Genomic DNA, 17,521 nt, shown 5'->3' on the forward strand with positions numbered 1-17,521 from the left:
AAAACACACGCGGAGATTCATACAACATAGAACCTTTAATACTCATAGTTGATTCGTATTTCTAGAAAATTATCTAATTCCAAGACAAACTTGATTTCAGAACCCAGAGATGGTGTTGGGACGGGTACAGGAGATGGCTTAAAGGGTTGAAACAAAAATACCTTTACTTATCTTACACTGCCAACATGTCCTCTCATATACCAGAATCTGAGATAGGGTAGGATTCATAGTTCAAACATTCTACTTTTCAGATTAAACATTTCACTTTAGCAACCATTAAAAAAAGCATTTTTTCTGTATTTTTGAATTTATAAAATGAAAAAATAGAAAAATAGAAAAACACCAGGTTTGAAGGATATTAAAAAAAATGAAAAAATATCTATAAAAGTCTTGTTACTCCTTTTAAAGTATTATGGTTAATACAAAACACCCACTGAATCTTGAACTTTTCCAGGACTGTTATAAAGAGTGGGGGGTGGGAGGGGGTATTTTTTGTATTTTTAAATCATTCGTTCATTTCTTTCAGCTCTCAGCTTCAATCAATTTTTAATCAACATCAGTGAAACATACTAGATAATGTATCTTAAACATTTGAAAGGAATTATTTACCCTAAGTAAAGTATTGAATAAGAAGGGTAGAGAAGAATATAGAGAAACCAAAAGAAAAGTATGGAATAAGTAGGTTAGAGTAGAGTAAAGAGAAACCAAAGAAAAGTATGGAATACGTAGGTTAGAGTAGGGTATAGAGAAACCACAGTAAAGTATGGAATAAGTAGGTAGAGTAGAGTAAAGAGAAACCAAAGAAAAGTATGGAATAAGTAGGCTAGAGCAGGGTATAAAGAACCACAGTAAAGTTTGGAATAATTAGGTTAGAGTATGGTATAGAGAAACCAAAGTAAAGTATGGAATAAGTAGGTTAGAGTAGGGTATAGAGAAACCAAAGTAAAGTATGGAATAGGTAGGTTAGAGTAGAGTAGGGTATAGAGAAACCAAAGTAAAGTATGGAATAGGTAGTTTAGAGTAGGGTATAGAGAAACCAAAGTAAAGTATGGAATAAGTAGGTTAGAGTAGGGTATAGAGAAACCAAAGTAAAGTATGGAATAAGTAGAGTAGAGTAGGGTATAGAGAAGCCAAATAAAGGTATGGACTAAGTAGGTTAGAGTAGGGTATAGAGAAACCAAAGTAAAGTATGGAATAGATAGGTTACAGTAGAGTAGGGTATAGAGAAACCAAAGTAAAGTATGGAATAGGTAGGTTAGAGTAGAGTATAAAGAACCACAGTAAAGTATGGAATAGGTAGGTTAGAGTAGGGTATAGAGAAACCAAAGTAAAGTATGGAATAAGATAAGATAAGATAAGATAAAGTTTATTGCTAAAATACATGTATCTGTATACAGAACGAGTTTACAATTACAAATTGATGATTATATTAACAGTACAAGTATAAGTACAAGTACAAAGCAATTAGGTGGAAAATAGCTCTTAGTTTTTTTGATTATTTTTTCCATCTAATTTTAATAATGATAACAACAAAATAAGTAGGTTAGAGTAGGGTATAGAGAAACCAAAGAAAAGTTCTAAACCCCTGAGACTAGAATGAAGAAGGACGGGAGGAATCTATCAAATATCCTTCAGCCCATAATACAGTCCCAACTCTACATTTCGTAGAATAAACCAATCCCATTTTATCTAATTGAATTCATATTTGATAAAAATCTTACATCCGATGCAGGTTGGAGAACTACTGGATTTCCACCAGCCTGTATCTTTTCCCATATTTTATCCTTTTTCCTTCCAGGATTCCCAGTTCGGATTTAAGAAGAAAATAGATCCTTTACAAGTTTTGAATTTCTTACATCCAACCAAAAAGATTTGCTTTTTAATACTTGGACGTAAAATCGAAAAAAGTGGAGCTACTAAACCATAAAGTCCTACCAGTAATTTCCCATAAATTCTACCTTCTATTTGTATCTAGATTGAAGTAAGGACAGGGATAGTTAAAAAAATGTTATCCAGACATTGAAATCCACGATAAGCCATAAATTCATAATGGTACGTTTACACAATACATATTTATGTGTTTATCTTATCTTTTCTATACCAAGGTTTCAGTGGATAAAATATGTGTAATAAAACGATTTTCCTCGCTGTACTATCTCTCTAAACCCTCTAGCTTCCAGTTCTAAATATCTCTCAGGTGTTCCTATAATCTCAATCTCGCAAACACACACAAATCAATACCGGAGCCGGAAAACAGTTCTCATTGAGATATTAGTCTAGTTCTAGTTGACCTAGTTCAAATCCGTCCTGGAAAATAATTCAAGGAATTAGAATAATTCCCCAGCAAACCTGTTATACAGTTCTATGAAGAATATATTTTTAAATTTTATTTTACGGGTTAAGCTTAATTTCTACATCGATCAAGTTTTAATATGTAAGAGTTAAGAAGTCTGTGTAAGGAGTAAGAAGTCTATGCTAGAATTAAGAAGTCTATGTAAGAATTAAGAAGTCTATGTAATGATTTAGAAGTCTATGCTAGAATTAAGAACTCTATGTAAGAATTAAGAAGTCTATGTAAGAATTAAAAAGTCTATGTAAGAATTAAGAAGTCTATGTAGGAATTAAAAAGTCTATGTAAGAATTAAGAAGTCTATGTAAGAATTAAGAAGTCTATATAAGAATTAAGAAGTCTTTATTATAATTAAGAAAACTAGACAAGAATAAAGAAGTCTATGTAAGAATTAAGAAGTCTAAGTAAGAATTAAGAAGTCTATGTAGAGACTAAGAAGTCTATGTAAGAATTAAGAAGTCTTTGTTAGAATTAGGAAGTCTATGTAGGAATTAAGAAGTCTATGTAAGAATTAAGAAGTCTTTGTAGGAACTAAGAAGTCTATGTACGGATTAAGAAGTCTATGTAAGAATTAAGAAGTCTATGTAAGAATTAAAAAGTCTATGTAGGAATTAAGAAGTCTATGTAAGAATTAAGAAGTCTATATAAGAATTAAGAAAACTAGACAAGAATAAAGAAGTCTATGTAAGAATTAAGAAGTCTATGTAAGAATTAAGAAGTCTATATAAGAATTAAGAAGTATATGTTAGAATTAAGAAGTCTATATAAGAATTAAGAAATCTATGTAAGAATTAAGAAGTCTATATAAGAATTAAGAAAACTAGACAAGAATAAAGAAGTCTATGTAAGAATTAAGAAGTCTAAGTAAGAATTAAGAAGTCTATGTAGAAACTAAGAAGTCTATGTAAGGGTTTAACGCCCTATAAAAAGGCTGCCTGCTGTCCTATTTAACCGAGTTGAATGTCTTTATCATGAAATGTCTAAATGGTTCCAGTTCAGTTTTCTCATAAATAAATCTAATCCATCTTCTATCCGCATTTTCCATGGTTTCTTGCAATCATTCATTTCTAGGATACGTTTAATCTTTTACTCTTTTCCACTTTACTCCTGGTCCTCTTCTATACTTGACTTTTCTCCTGGTCCTCTTCTATACTTGACTTTTCTCTTGGTCCTCTTCTATACTTGACTTTTCTCCTGGTCCTCTTCTATAATTTACTTTTCTCCTGATCCTCTTCTATACTTGACAAGTTTCAACCAATAATCTAAATATGATGTCGGCTTACATCGTTCATTGTTCAGTTATTTTTTAATTTTTAGATATTTACTTTTATCTTCAATAGATATAAATTTTCAAACAAAATTAAATAAGAATATTGATATATTTTCCCGAGTAGCTAAATTCAGTGTCCGAATTCAATGAATTCAATCCGCGTCTTAAATCCTCCAAAACCGGTTTCAATTAAGCGCCGGCTTTAATCTTGAAAAATTGAATACAATTTTAAATGGAACCAACTACTTTTGAGCCCTGGCTTTAATTTAAGCCGCGGCTCAAATTCTTTAAATTCGGCCTCAGGTTCAATAGTTAGAGTTTATAAAAGAAGGCCGGGTTAGGTTAATAAAACACATGAAATGTGGTTAGATATTCTTTTATAGATCATACTTTTGAAAAGCCTGTTTCAGCGATAACTTACGCGTTTAAAAAAAATACAGTATGACCCATAATACTGTGGAATAGGAAGACGACATTTAAGCAATCTTCTGTGTATTCGATTTTGATCTTCAGAAAATAGTTTTACTTGTAAAGCTTGGAAATCAACTTATTTATTAATATATAGTCAGTTATGCAATACAGTACACAATTACTGTGTTTCATGTTCCAATATTGGACTATTTAAAATCAAAACTAAGTCGTCTTCGATTGTTCCATAATTTTGTGGATTTTACTGGAGATTAAACAAATTCAACGGATTATAAAATAATGGTCTTTTTTTCTATAAATTATTTTAGGAAAAATTTCTGGAACCAAGCTTGAAGCATGGTTTAAGAGTAATCCTTTAATATATTGAATATACTAAAATCCTTTGATGTTTGAAGCTTCTATTCTTCTCTTGAAATATTCAACATAAATCTATACACACTCAAAGCAGAATTTAACAGGTTTATATTTTATTCATTAAGGAATAAAGAAATACTAGGAGGGTACAATGAACAAAGGGTTAGTGCAGATATGATCGCTAGAAACTAGATTGCTAGCAAATATGGCTTGAACTTGAGATTTAAAATGCATAGAGAACGTTACAATACAAATATAAGTTGTTTAAAAAATCATGTAAACGTGGTATGATAAGGTGTGTAGTATAGTTATTAGTCAGAAAACCAGATACTCAGAATCGATTGTATTGAGCACTACATATCCATCGTATATATTACAGACTTAACATAGACCCAGTACAAGTATATATCAAAGACTAAGCATAAACCAAGAACAATTATATATCACAGACTAAACATAGACCCTGTACAAGTATATATCAAAGACTAAGCATAAACCAGGTATAATTATATATTACAGACTTAACATAGACCCTGTACAAGTATACATCAAAGACTAAGCATAAACCAGGTACAATTATATATTACAGACTTAACATAGACCCTGTACAAGTATATATCAAAGACTAAGCATAAACCAGGTACAATTATATATCACAGACTCAACATAGACCCTGTACAAGTATATATCTAAGACTAAGCATAAACCAGGTACAATTGTATATCAAAGACTAAGCATAAAAACCAAGTACAATTATATATCACAGACTAAACATAGACCAAGTACGTACAAATATATTTCAAACTCTGAACATAGACCAAGTACAAATATACATCACAAACTTAACATAGACCAAGTACAATTATATATCACAGACAAAACATAGACCAAGTACAATAACATATCACAGACTTAAAGGGACATTTCACTTATTTGGGTGATTTCATGGTAAACTATGACCGGAGAAAAAACTGATTTATCGTTTAGAATTCCAGTAGAAAGGTATGATACCTTCGCATTGACACTATTTAAAAGTTTTTTTTTCAGCCCAATAAAATCTAAAATTATCATATTTCAATGATATCATGTGTCAGCCATTATATAATAAAATATAAAAACTGTTGATTTTAGAATTGGCAATAAATTAACGTTTTTCGTGTTCAAACATGATTTAACAAATTAACACGTTTATACAATGACGACTTTCTCTCTCAGACAAACCGATTCGTAGATTCCAACTCTTCAATAAATCAAGGGGATTCCTGGGGAAGTAAGGAAAACGTATCAAACCGTCAAATGTTTCAAATAAATTATATTTTGAAAATAGACAATTTCAAAATAATTTTTTTTTAAAATTCAAGATATTAACAATCAACTTTTAGATGCTACAATTTAATTTAATGTTTGAAAATTTTTAAAATCCATGACTCTGACAAAAAGCATCAAATAGTGTAAATACAAAGGTATCATACCAACCTTAGCTCTGGAATTCTGAATGATAAATCGGCTTTTTCTCATGCCACAGTTTTCTTTGAAAAGTAAGACTAATACCAATGAATAGCTAATACGTTATTTAGTTTACCCTCAAACTACCCAAATAAGTGAACGGTCCCCATAGACCCAGTACATATAACACAGACCAAATATAGACCAAGTGAAACTTTATATCACAGACTGAACATAGGCCAAGTACAAACATCTGTTACAGACTAAACTTAATCCGTTTTTAGAGGATGGTAGGAAAGATGTTATAAAGATTTGTGTAGGTTGCCTATGTTTTTTTATAAACATTTATCTTGTTTTAGTGTCATCTTTCCTAATTCATCTAAACGCTTGTTAATAATGTAAATATCCTACTAATCTACATAATGTTGATATATACAATATATTCAATATATTACATACTTGACAATCTTCAGAATATGACATTAAATATATTAGGATAATAAAACAATTAACTGTTTCTGGTGATCATCTTTGACTCATAGATCTTGTATATGAAACATTAATAGATCTATAATCTATACAATATAAAGCAGAGTTTCTATGCCTGTTATAGCCGGCACAACCATAACACTTTCTAACGCTTTCTGCTGGGGTAATGTCTTTTTAGAAACACCATCTGTATCAAATTAATCGTCCTTCCACCTCCCGTATCCTTTTCCGTCTACGTTTTTATCCGTCCTACCACCTCCTGTATCTTTACTGTGTTAGATTGTATCCGTCCTTGCACATCCTGATCTGTTCTGTTTTGGTTTTTATCCGTCCTTGCGTCCTCTCTATCTGTTTTTTCGTCCTTACTTCCCCTGTATCTTTCATGCGTTGGTTTGTACCCGTCCTTACAACGCCTGTATGTTTTCTGTGTTAGATTGTATCCGTCCTTGCACATCCTGTATTTGTTCTGTTTTGGTTTTTATCCGTCCTTGCGTTCCCTGTATCTGTTTTTTCGTCCTTACGTCCCTTGTATCTTTCCTGTGTTGGTTTGTATTTGTCATTGCGTCCCCTGTATCTTTCCTGTGTTGGTTTGTATTCGTCATTGCGTCCCCTGTATCTTTCCTGTGTTGGTTTGTATTCGTCATTGCGTTCCCTGTATCTTTCCTGTGTTGGTCTGTGTTCGTCATTGCGTTCCCTGTATCTTTCCTGTGTTAGTTTGTATTCGTCACTGCGTTCCCCGTATCTTTCCTGCATTGGTCTGTGTTCGTCATTGCGTTCCCTGTATCTTTCTTGTGTTGGTTTGTATTTGTCATTGCGTTCCCTGTATCTTTCCTGTGTTAGTTTGTATTCGTCATTGCGTTCCCCGTATCTTTCCTGCATTGGTTTGTGTTCGTCATTGCGTTCCCTGTATCTTTCCTGTGTTGGTTTGTGTTCGTCATTGCGTTCCCTGTATCTTTCCTGTGTTAGTTTGTATTCGTCATTGCGTTCCCTGTATCTGTTTTTTGTTGGTTTGTATTCGTCATTGCGTTCCCTGTATCTTTCTTGTGTTGGTTTGTATTCGTCATTGCGTTCCCTGTATCTGTTTTGGGTTTGTATCGGCCCTTCTGTATATATTGACCAAGTCTAGACAAGGATAAAGAAATTGATTATAAAAACTATTTATGTTAAAATATTAGCATAAATATCTGTCTATGAAGGGGAAATATTTTTTTAAATACCATACTTATCATTCTAAGGCTTCAAATACTAAAGCTGAACCTTGAGATTAGAATTACATCTAGAATCAAATTTAATGTAAATGAATAAGAAGGCTTAGTGAGAGCTGAGGAAGTGTTGGGAAAGACTTCTAGATTAAATTCTTCAGTTTGCAATTATAAAACAGAAGGTTTTGCATAATAATATATTATAATTTTGCATAATTATATATAATAATATATTTATTGTATATGAAACACTATTGTGTACAGTCCGTAAGAAACTAATATCGATAAAATGTATCTAGCTTTCTATATGTGTGTATTGTATATGTATGAATAATGAAGAATATGATATTTATGTATATGTATAATGTATGATAATATTGATCTGTACCTACATACTATACTATACTAGGGGTTGTTAAACTCTACGTTATCGTATACAAAACAAATCATATATTAGAACTGGACTACAGTGACTATAATTAGAGCTAGGGTAACTGTACAGACTACGGTAACTATAATTAGAGCTAGGGTAACTGTACAGACTACGGTGACTATAATTAGAGCTAGGGTAACTGTACAGACTACGGTGACTATAATTAGAGCTAGGGTAACTGTACAGACTACGGTGACTATAATTAGAGCTAGGGTAACTGTACAGACTATGGTAATTGTACTGACAAAGGTAATTGTGCAGACTAGGGTAATTGTTCAGACTTTGGTAACTGTAGAGTGTTCAGACTGGCGTGATGTTACAGCGTGCAGACTAGGTTAACTGGGTAACTGTACAGTGTACAGACTAGGGTACCTGTACAGTGTACAGACTAGGATAACTGTACAGACCAGGGTACCTGTACAGTGTACAGACTGGGGTAAATCTACAGTATACAGACCAGGGTAACTGTACAGTGTATAGACAATGTTAATAACTGTACAGTGTACAGACAATGTTAACTGTACAGTGTACAAAATAGGGTAACTGCAAAATGTACAGAATAGGGTAACTGTGCATACAGGGTGTCCCACGAAACATGACAGTTGGTGAATAGTTTTAAATGTCTTCTTCCATATACTGTATCAGATATTAAAGACTTTTTGCAGTTTATTTCTTTAAACAAAACTTTTACTTAAATATATTTTATTTTCTTATCAATTTTACTACAATATGACGACCATGTGATATTTTTTATAATTCACTTTGGCATCAAAGAACTGAACAAATCATGGAAGAAGACATTTTAAATTAATCACCAACTGTCATGTTTCCTGGGACACCCTGTATGTACACTTACCCTATTCTTTACATTGTGCAGTTACCCTATTCTGTATATATATCTATGGCTAGACAGAAATGCAGACAGTATAACTAAAACTGCAGACTTTATGACTGTATTACTATTTACTGACCCCATTACTCTACAAGTTTACAACTTTATTCCATTTAAACTATATTCCTCCGAACCAAACCAAACATAGAAACAGCGTGGTTTGGGGAGGGGAGCCCAGGATGGGATCATATTCTGGTTTCTATAATATCCCCCTTTTTAGCGTTACACAGAACCCTCCTTGCTTTGCAAAACCTTCCCCAACCTTAAGTTTACTCAGAGTATTCAAACTTAGGAAGTATATTGCAATATAAATCAGTTTATTAATATTTGATTGAGATATGACTGTGAATAGAAAATCAAGTGTCTCATTCCTGGAACAACACTTGTACAAATATAAATATTTGTATGTTTAATGTAAACATCATAACATGTAGATTCATTTTTAATCAAAATTAACCCGGTACCCCTAATATCAAGACTTTGCAACGTTTAATTGACTTAATAGATTTCCTTAAAGACATAGTATTCACCAAATATTGCTAGTCCTGACATTTCCAAAATGTGGTCTGCCTTTACTAGAGATATGAAGAATTTCGTTTAGATTTCGACAATTTTGGTTTTAGTTAACAAAATTGAAATCTGAACAAAATTCTTTATATCTCTGGTAATATTGACAGCACAAAAAGGCAGACCACATTTTTGAAATGCCAGGACTAGGAGAATTTTGTGGTGATTGTTTGAAGAATCATACATGTTAACTTAGGTTGACGACTGAATATCACAAATAAATTCAAAGATCTGTCATTTCATGTCATGACTTTGTAACATATTTCATAAGTACTGATCATACTTTTCAATTAATCCTAATAATAATTACAACTTGCATGACAACACACAGTTAGTTATGTCATGTTATGTATTTGGAGAATCTGGAGGATTTCATGACATGACTAATTTGTTCTCACGTTTAATCTTTAATAAATACAATCTTGTCCCAAGAGGATTATTCTTTACTAGGCTTTTGGGCGCTTCGCGGTTTTCTCCGCACATTTTTAAAATTTCATCCTTCGGGTCATGTCGGTTCAGTCGTTTTTACGTTTATTTGATTCAATATTTTATATTGAGGAGAATCCTCCATGCTCGGTGGACCCAAGGTCCTAATGCAAGGAAAGTTATTTCAGAGGTGTACGCATTTTTTGTAATGCAGTGTACTGTCTCTTGCATCAGTACCTTGGGTGGACCGATCAATTTTTTAAGCTTAACTTTTGTTTTTTTCTTGTTGGGTAACAAATAAAAAAATTCTGGCTTATATTCATTTATATTGTATAGTATACGAACATACACTGTTTTATTCATGTCTATACATGCATAAACTAATTTATCATTGTTTAATTATCATTTTTTTCTTTTATTTGTCATTGCTAGATATTTATTTTCCTTAATTATCAGGATTCATGAAAAGTCTAGTTTGTGCCTACCTGGGTTGGCGGGAGAGATCAAGGTACCAGGTGGACCTGGAGAAATATCCGCTCCTGCAACTCCAGGAGAACCTCTCTCTCAGCTCCATCATAAAAACAAGGTTTAATTTGAAGTGCAGTGAACAACGACAGCAATTTATACAAAATACATATAAATACTATAATACTAAGAGTATTGATGATGCTCTAAACTAAGATTATTCATGTATAGGATCATTTTTGTGGATCTTTTGCCTTGATGAATAGAATGCGCTTGCACGGTCAACTCTGTGATGTTGTTTTGCGTTCCTTATCTACCTCAGTACAGGTAATTTACTGTACAAGTACATCACTGTATTGTACAAGTACATAACTTTATTCAACGCGTACCTAACTTTGCTGAAAAAATACCTGACTTTACTGAAAATGTGCAGAACTTTACTGGAAAATACATAACCTTACTGAAAAGTACATATCTTTACTGTACAAATACATAACATTTCTATACAGGTATATAACTTTAGTGTAACAAAGTTTACAAGACATGAACATAGCATTACAGTACATAACACTGTACTTTACCAAACATGCAGATATTATTACAATATTACATGGAACGGTACATGGCTTTATAGTACATACTGTGTATTTAATTAAAGTAAAAGTAAATAAACATCGATGCAGTACAGCAATATAACTTTACTGTACGGTTAGATTATACTAACATGATCTAACTTTACAGTTTAAGAAAGTACTTTTCTAAATAACTTTTTAATATTTAAGGCTCATAGAATAGTTCTTTCCTCTGCCAGTCCGTACTTTCATGCGATGTTTAATGGTGAGATAGTTTAGTTCTAGATAGTTTAGTTCCAGATAGTTTAGTTCTAGATAGTTTATTTCTAGATAGTTTAGTTCTGGATAGTTTAGTTCTAGATAGTTTAGTTCTAGATAGTTTAGTTCTAGATAGTTTAGTTCTAGATAGTTTAGTTCTAGATAGTTTAGTTCTAGATAGTTTAGTTCTAGATATTATTCTACTGTCTGCCAGATGATACATATTATCATTTCGATGTCTGGTTTCTGTAGGTAAAACGTGTTTTAGTGATTGCGAGATGTTTCTAATATCTTTATAAAAATCTTTATAAAATAATAATATATAATTTCAGTGTTGAAAAAGTTTGTAACTTTTCAACTTTCGAAATAAATGTAAAGAACTTGAGTCTTTGCCACAAACCCTAATTTTCTAATTATCTTTGCCTATATCTTTTCATCCAGAGTCAGAATTTAAAGAATTGGAACCGCGTCGATGAACCGCCGATAAACAAAGTTAAACNCTAATTATCTTTGCAGTCAAATTTCATAGACCTTAGAAACATTCGACCCGTGAATCCTGTTAGATTAAATAATTTAAGTTTGAAATATCAAAGGTTTACACCATCAGGTTGAAAAGATAAAGATATTTAAAATACTTAAGCTTGTGACAAAGACTCAATTCCCTCAAGTAATATTCGAATTCTATTTTTGTTGAATTCTGGTTTCTATATCCAACCACAAATAACTCATTAAAATTCTATTGTTAAAATTAGTGATTTTGTTATTACATACTCTAATCTAGATGATCTAGCGGAGAAGAGTCGTCATGAGGTTGTGATCCATGATGTTGATCCTCTAGCTCTCACTCTCCTTGTAGACTTTGCATACACAGGAGAGATTGTCGTTACAGAGGAAAATGTTCAGGTTTAGATATTCTGTTAAAATTATTAATAAAAATTCAATTTTCTTGAAAGAATGTTTTGAAAAGAAGAAGAGCGATGTTCTATCAAGTTTCACTTTGTTCCAGGTTTTACTTCCTGCCTCAAGTCTTCTTCAGATGCACTCCGTTCGAGAAGTATCCTGTAAATTTNATTGTATTGTATTGTATTGTATTGTATTGTATTGTATTGTATTGTATTGTATTGTATTGTATTGTATTGTATTGTATTGTATTGTATTGTATTGTATTGTATTGTATTGTATTGTATTGTATTGTATTGTATTGTATTGTATTGTATTGTATTGTATTGTATTGTATTGTATTGTATTGTATTGTATTGTATTGTATTGTATTGTATTGTATTGTATTGTATTGTATTGTATTGTATTATATTGTATTGTATTGTATTGTATTGCACCTGAACTCTAGTTTTGTTAGTCCTAAAAGGAGAATATTGTATTTCCTTTATCTTCTGAGATAATCCGGGAGAAAACAAGTTTCATGTAAAAAGATGAATTTTACAGCGGATCAGACAGATTTTTCATTGATTAAAGAGAAAATAATAGTTTTCTTTACTTTGGATGTCCCCGATCAACTACTTGTAAGTGTAATTTCAAAGACCGTCGATGGCAATGTCCAATTTAAAAAGATACTCTTATAACCTTTTTCTGATCAAAAATGTTAAAGAAATTGTCGTTTTTCTATATTGTTTTCTTGCAGTAATGTGCAAGTCACTTTTGTAGAGAAAACACAATTTAAGATAATCATTTTTGTAAATTATATAAACACCTGAAATTACACAAACAGTCCCTTTAAGAATTGAATGAAATATTTGAATGGTATATTTTAGGACGTTTGCGGATACTCACGCGTGTCAGGAGTTACAGAAACGATCTCACAAGTTCGCCCTACAAAACTTTCAAGAAGTCATGAATACAGAAGAGTTCCTTCTCCTGCCATATCAACAGGTAGAATACAAAAGTATAAAGGCAAGGGTGTATATTTTCTTGAAAAATTATCCCCCCATCATTGAAAATTATTTATTCTCCCCAGAAGAACCCCCAGAGGGGGGGGGGTAATTATTAAGATTATGCATCCCTTATAAGGGTTTGCCAGCTCTGCCTAGAACCTTTAATCTCTAGCTTTCCACCCTTCACATACCTTCCCCTTCTAGACCTCCAGGCTCCTCCCACCTCACCAGCTTCTACCCTTCACCTACCCCTTCAACACCTCCTCCAACCTCATTAGCTTTCTACCGTTCACATACCTTCCCCTTCAACACCTCCTCCCACCTCACCAGCTTCTACCCTTCACCTTCCTTATCCTTCAACACCTCCACCCACCTCAATAGCTTTCTACCCTTCACCTTCTCCTTCCACCCCTCCTCCAACTTCACTAGCTTTCTACCCTTCACCTTCCTCTTCAACACTCCTCCCACCTCACCAGCTTCTACCCTTCACCTACCCCTTCAACACCTCCTCCAACCTCATTAGCTTTCTACCCTTCACCTACCTTCCCCTTTAACACCTCCTCCCACCTCACCAGCTTCTACCCTTCACCTACCTTACCCTTCAACACCTCCTCCCACCTCAATAGCTTTCTACCCTTCACCTTCCTCTTCAACACCTCCTCCAACTTCACTAGCTTTCTACCCTTCACCTTCCTCTTCAACACCTCCTCCCACCTCACCAGCTTTCTACCCTTCACCTTCCCCTTCAACACCTCCTCCAACCTCACCAGCTTCTACCCTTCACCTTCCCCTTCAACACCTCCTCCCACCTCACCAGCTTCTACCCTTCACCTTCCTCTTCAACACCTCCTCCCACCTCAATAGCTTTCTACCCTTCACCTTCCTCTTCAACACCTCCTCCAACCTCACTAGCTTTCTACCCTTCACCTTCCTCTTCAACACCTCCTCCCACCTCACCAGCTTTCTACCCTTCACCTTCCTCTTCAACACCTCCTCCAACCTCACTAGATTTCTACCCTTCACATACCTTTCCGTTCAACACCTCCTCCAACCTCACCAGCTTTCTACCCTTCACCTTCCTCTTCAACACCTCCTCCCGCCTCACCAGCTTTCTACCCTTCAACTTCCCCTTCAACACCTCCTCCCACCTCACTAGCTTCTACCCTTCACCTTCCCCTTCAACACCTTCTCCCACCTCTCTAGCTTTCTTCCCTTCACCTTCCTCTTGCCTCTTCTGTTCAACCCCTAATAACTTTTTGGTATTTTTAATCTATAAAAATGCGCAAATCGAAAAAAAGAAAAATTCTTTCGTTTCAGTCTGTGCAAAGAAACCCAACAAATTGCCATGTATCTACCGGGTTTCCTAATTTTTGTGTTACCTAAATTATTATATACGTATATGTCTATTTATATTTGAAAAATTTTCAACATTTAATTGAAATGATCTTTTCTTTTCGGTTTTTACTCTTTTGCTCTAAAAACTTGGATACATTTTTTTTTGGTTAATTCATCCAATTCATAGAGAATAAACTATGTCCGTGTGATCCAATTGAGTCAACTATAAATTAAAACTATAATATTAAACTTGCTAAACTGTTATATTTTATTAAATTTTGTTAGAACTATAATAAGGACAAAACCAGAGACATTGATATATTTTGCTGAACCTTCCTCTTGGCAGCATTTTGATTTTTTCTTTTCTATTCCCCCGACCTTGTCCTAAGGAACAATGGGGGTCGAGAATATTATATAGAAAACTAGATATTAGACCTGAGCTGGGAACTCTTGTATTTTGGATATCGAGATCAATACATGATCTCGATCTTTTGTTAATCTGAAGATTAGTTTAATCTTTATTCGATACCCCGCATGGTCAAGAATTGAAGGGAGCTTGGATCAGGGGAGGAAAAATATTAAAAAAATATGGAAAGGTTTAATTTTTTGTATAGATAATCAAATTAAAAGTGCCGAACTTGGATATCGAGATCAAGAGATCTGGAAAATGAGTATCCAGCACAAAGGTTCCCAGCACTGAAGATATATCTGGAAATACAAAAATATATTCTCATTTGTATCAATGAAGTTGAATATTTAAAATAAAACTTCAGATTTACGACAAAATTGAATTCATCTTATCCATTAATACTTTGATCCTTTAATCTTCTTTAGATCCCAGAATTAGAGTAACAATCCAATTCTCAAAACTATTGATAGTGATACTTTTGGATTGTTTTCTTCTTTACCCTCCTTATTTCAACCACACAAAAACTTCTTTTTAATACATTAATTCATGGCAATTCAGAGGGGGGCAATGGGGGGGGACCACCCCAAAACTTTAATCTCCTTTTTCTACATCTCCAGCTCAAATCGCCTTACTCTATCCCAGCCAAATTTATGATCGCTGTGGTTCTCACCACCCTTAACCTTTAATGTCCTCGTACGTACGTTATCCTTGTATCCTTGTATTCTTGTATCCTTGTACCCTTGTATCCTTGTATCCTTGTATACTAGGCTGATGAGTTAATCTCCAGTAGTAACCTGAACGTAGATAAGGAGGAAAAGGTTTTCCAGGTAAACCATAATATTTACAGTCATTTTTTTATTTATTAATTTTTACTTTCATTCATTTATTAATTCATTTTTACGTTGATCCAACGAATGTAAATGAGGAACCCCTAAATCATTCTTTACGATAAAATGTAGTACGCACCTTCTAGAAACTGAACTTTTTTTCTAAAATGGATATGGGGACCGGGGACAAAATGGATATGGGGACCGGGGACAAAATGGATATGGGGACCGGGGACAAAGCGAGTATTTAATCACTTTGGACCGGGGAGGGGTTGCTGGTTCATATGTCTTGTTTTTATCCGCTATCCAATCATAAGTTGCATTCCATCAATATAATTATCTATAATTATTTTAATTTCAAAACTTTTGTATTTTAAATCTGCTCAGAACACGCTCAGTCGTTTGATCAAAGTCAACCCAGCCTTTTATCATTTGTTAATTATCTTTCGGTGGATTTATTTTAAAAGTTAACACTGTGGATATACAGTTCAGTCGATATGGCTCAGCTCAGCACTATCCAAATCAAATGATATAGCCTCAGATCAATCTTAATATTTATTATGTATATAATTCTTCCAACCCCACAATAATTTATCCTTTCTGATCGGTCCTGAAAGACCGATTGATAAAGAATAAAAATATAGACATTTCCCTTCCTTCTTCTGTTTACTTTCTATATTGGAGAATCAATAACAACCGGTTTATTGTTTACTAACAGTATAAATAATAACTGGTTTATTGTTTATTGGCAAACAAAAGATAGTTCTACAAGCAAAAACAAGGCAAAGGTTTTTGTCGGAAAAATAGGAATGAGGTCATTTTTTAATGAAGGGAGATTGGTATGGGAAGAGGGGGAGGGTGAGGGCGAAGCTAAACCAAGTAAATGAATATATGAGAATGATATGGGAATGGGGGGGGGGTGAGGGGGAAGCTAAACCAAGTAAATGAATATATGAGAATGATATGGGAAGAGGGGGGGGGGGGTTGAGGGGGAAGCTAAACCAAGTAAATGAATATATGAGATTGGTATGGGAAGAGGGGGGATGAGAACGAAGCTAAACCAAGTAAAGTAATATATTTATATTATTAGACGTTAACATATCTATATTATTAGATGTTCACATATCTATATTTTTAGACGTTAACATATCTATATTATTAGATGTTCACATATCTATATTATTAGACAGTTAGCATATCTATATTATTAGATGTTCACATATCTATATTATTATATGTTAACATATCTAAATTATTAGATGTTAACATATCTATATTATTATATGTTAACATATCTATATTATTAGATGTTAACATATTTATATTATTAGATGTTCACATATCTATATTATTATAGGTTAACATATCTATATTATTAGATGTTAACATATCTATATTATTAGATGTTCACATATCTATATTATTAGACGTTAACATATCTATATTATTAGATGTTCACATATCTATACATTATACGTAGTTGGCAGATCTATTGATATAATTTAATGAAACACTTTCAGGAGATAAATAAATATCGAATAATTAATTCAGTATTATTCCTCAGTAATATTCACGTAGAATAATCATTTTGTATCCAGGTCAGGTTCTATGTATAGTTCTATTTTCATGATCCTGGTTTCAGGTCTGTGTATCCATGGTTTTAAGTATATCCATATCCTGGTTTCAGGCCTGTTTATCTATGTTTTTAAATATATCCATGATACTAGTTTCATTCCTGTGTATCCATGGTTCTAAATATATCCATCCATATACTGGTTTCAGGCCTGTGTATCAATTGTTCTAAATATATCCATATACTGGTTTAAAGCCTGTGTATCATGCATGGTTCTAAATATATCCATATACTGGTTTCAGGCCTGTGTATCCATGGTTCTAAATATATACATC

The 17,521-nt window shown here is 33.2% G+C and overlaps 1 protein-coding gene across 1 annotated transcript in view; it reads left to right on the forward strand.

The window, feature by feature from the left end:
* Positions 1 to 17,521, forward strand: part of LOC111696087 (kelch-like protein 17) — a 24,769-nt gene continuing 7,248 nt past the window's right edge. The window contains exons 1-8 of the mRNA XM_023465620.1: positions 1 to 217; positions 10,315 to 10,444; positions 10,555 to 10,650; positions 11,106 to 11,160; positions 11,935 to 12,056; positions 12,160 to 12,251; positions 12,923 to 13,040; positions 15,554 to 15,613. Of these exons, the coding sequence (XP_023321388.1) occupies positions 186 to 217; positions 10,315 to 10,444; positions 10,555 to 10,650; positions 11,106 to 11,160; positions 11,935 to 12,056; positions 12,160 to 12,251; positions 12,923 to 13,040; positions 15,554 to 15,613 (705 nt within the window). The 5' untranslated portion in view covers positions 1 to 185. The remainder of the gene's footprint in view (positions 218 to 10,314; positions 10,445 to 10,554; positions 10,651 to 11,105; positions 11,161 to 11,934; positions 12,057 to 12,159; positions 12,252 to 12,922; positions 13,041 to 15,553; positions 15,614 to 17,521) is intronic.

Source organism: Eurytemora carolleeae, unplaced genomic scaffold (assembly GCF_000591075.1).
Source record: "Eurytemora carolleeae unplaced genomic scaffold, Eaff_2.0 scaffold113, whole genome shotgun sequence".
NCBI classification, from domain to species: domain Eukaryota; kingdom Metazoa; phylum Arthropoda; class Copepoda; order Calanoida; family Temoridae; genus Eurytemora; species Eurytemora carolleeae.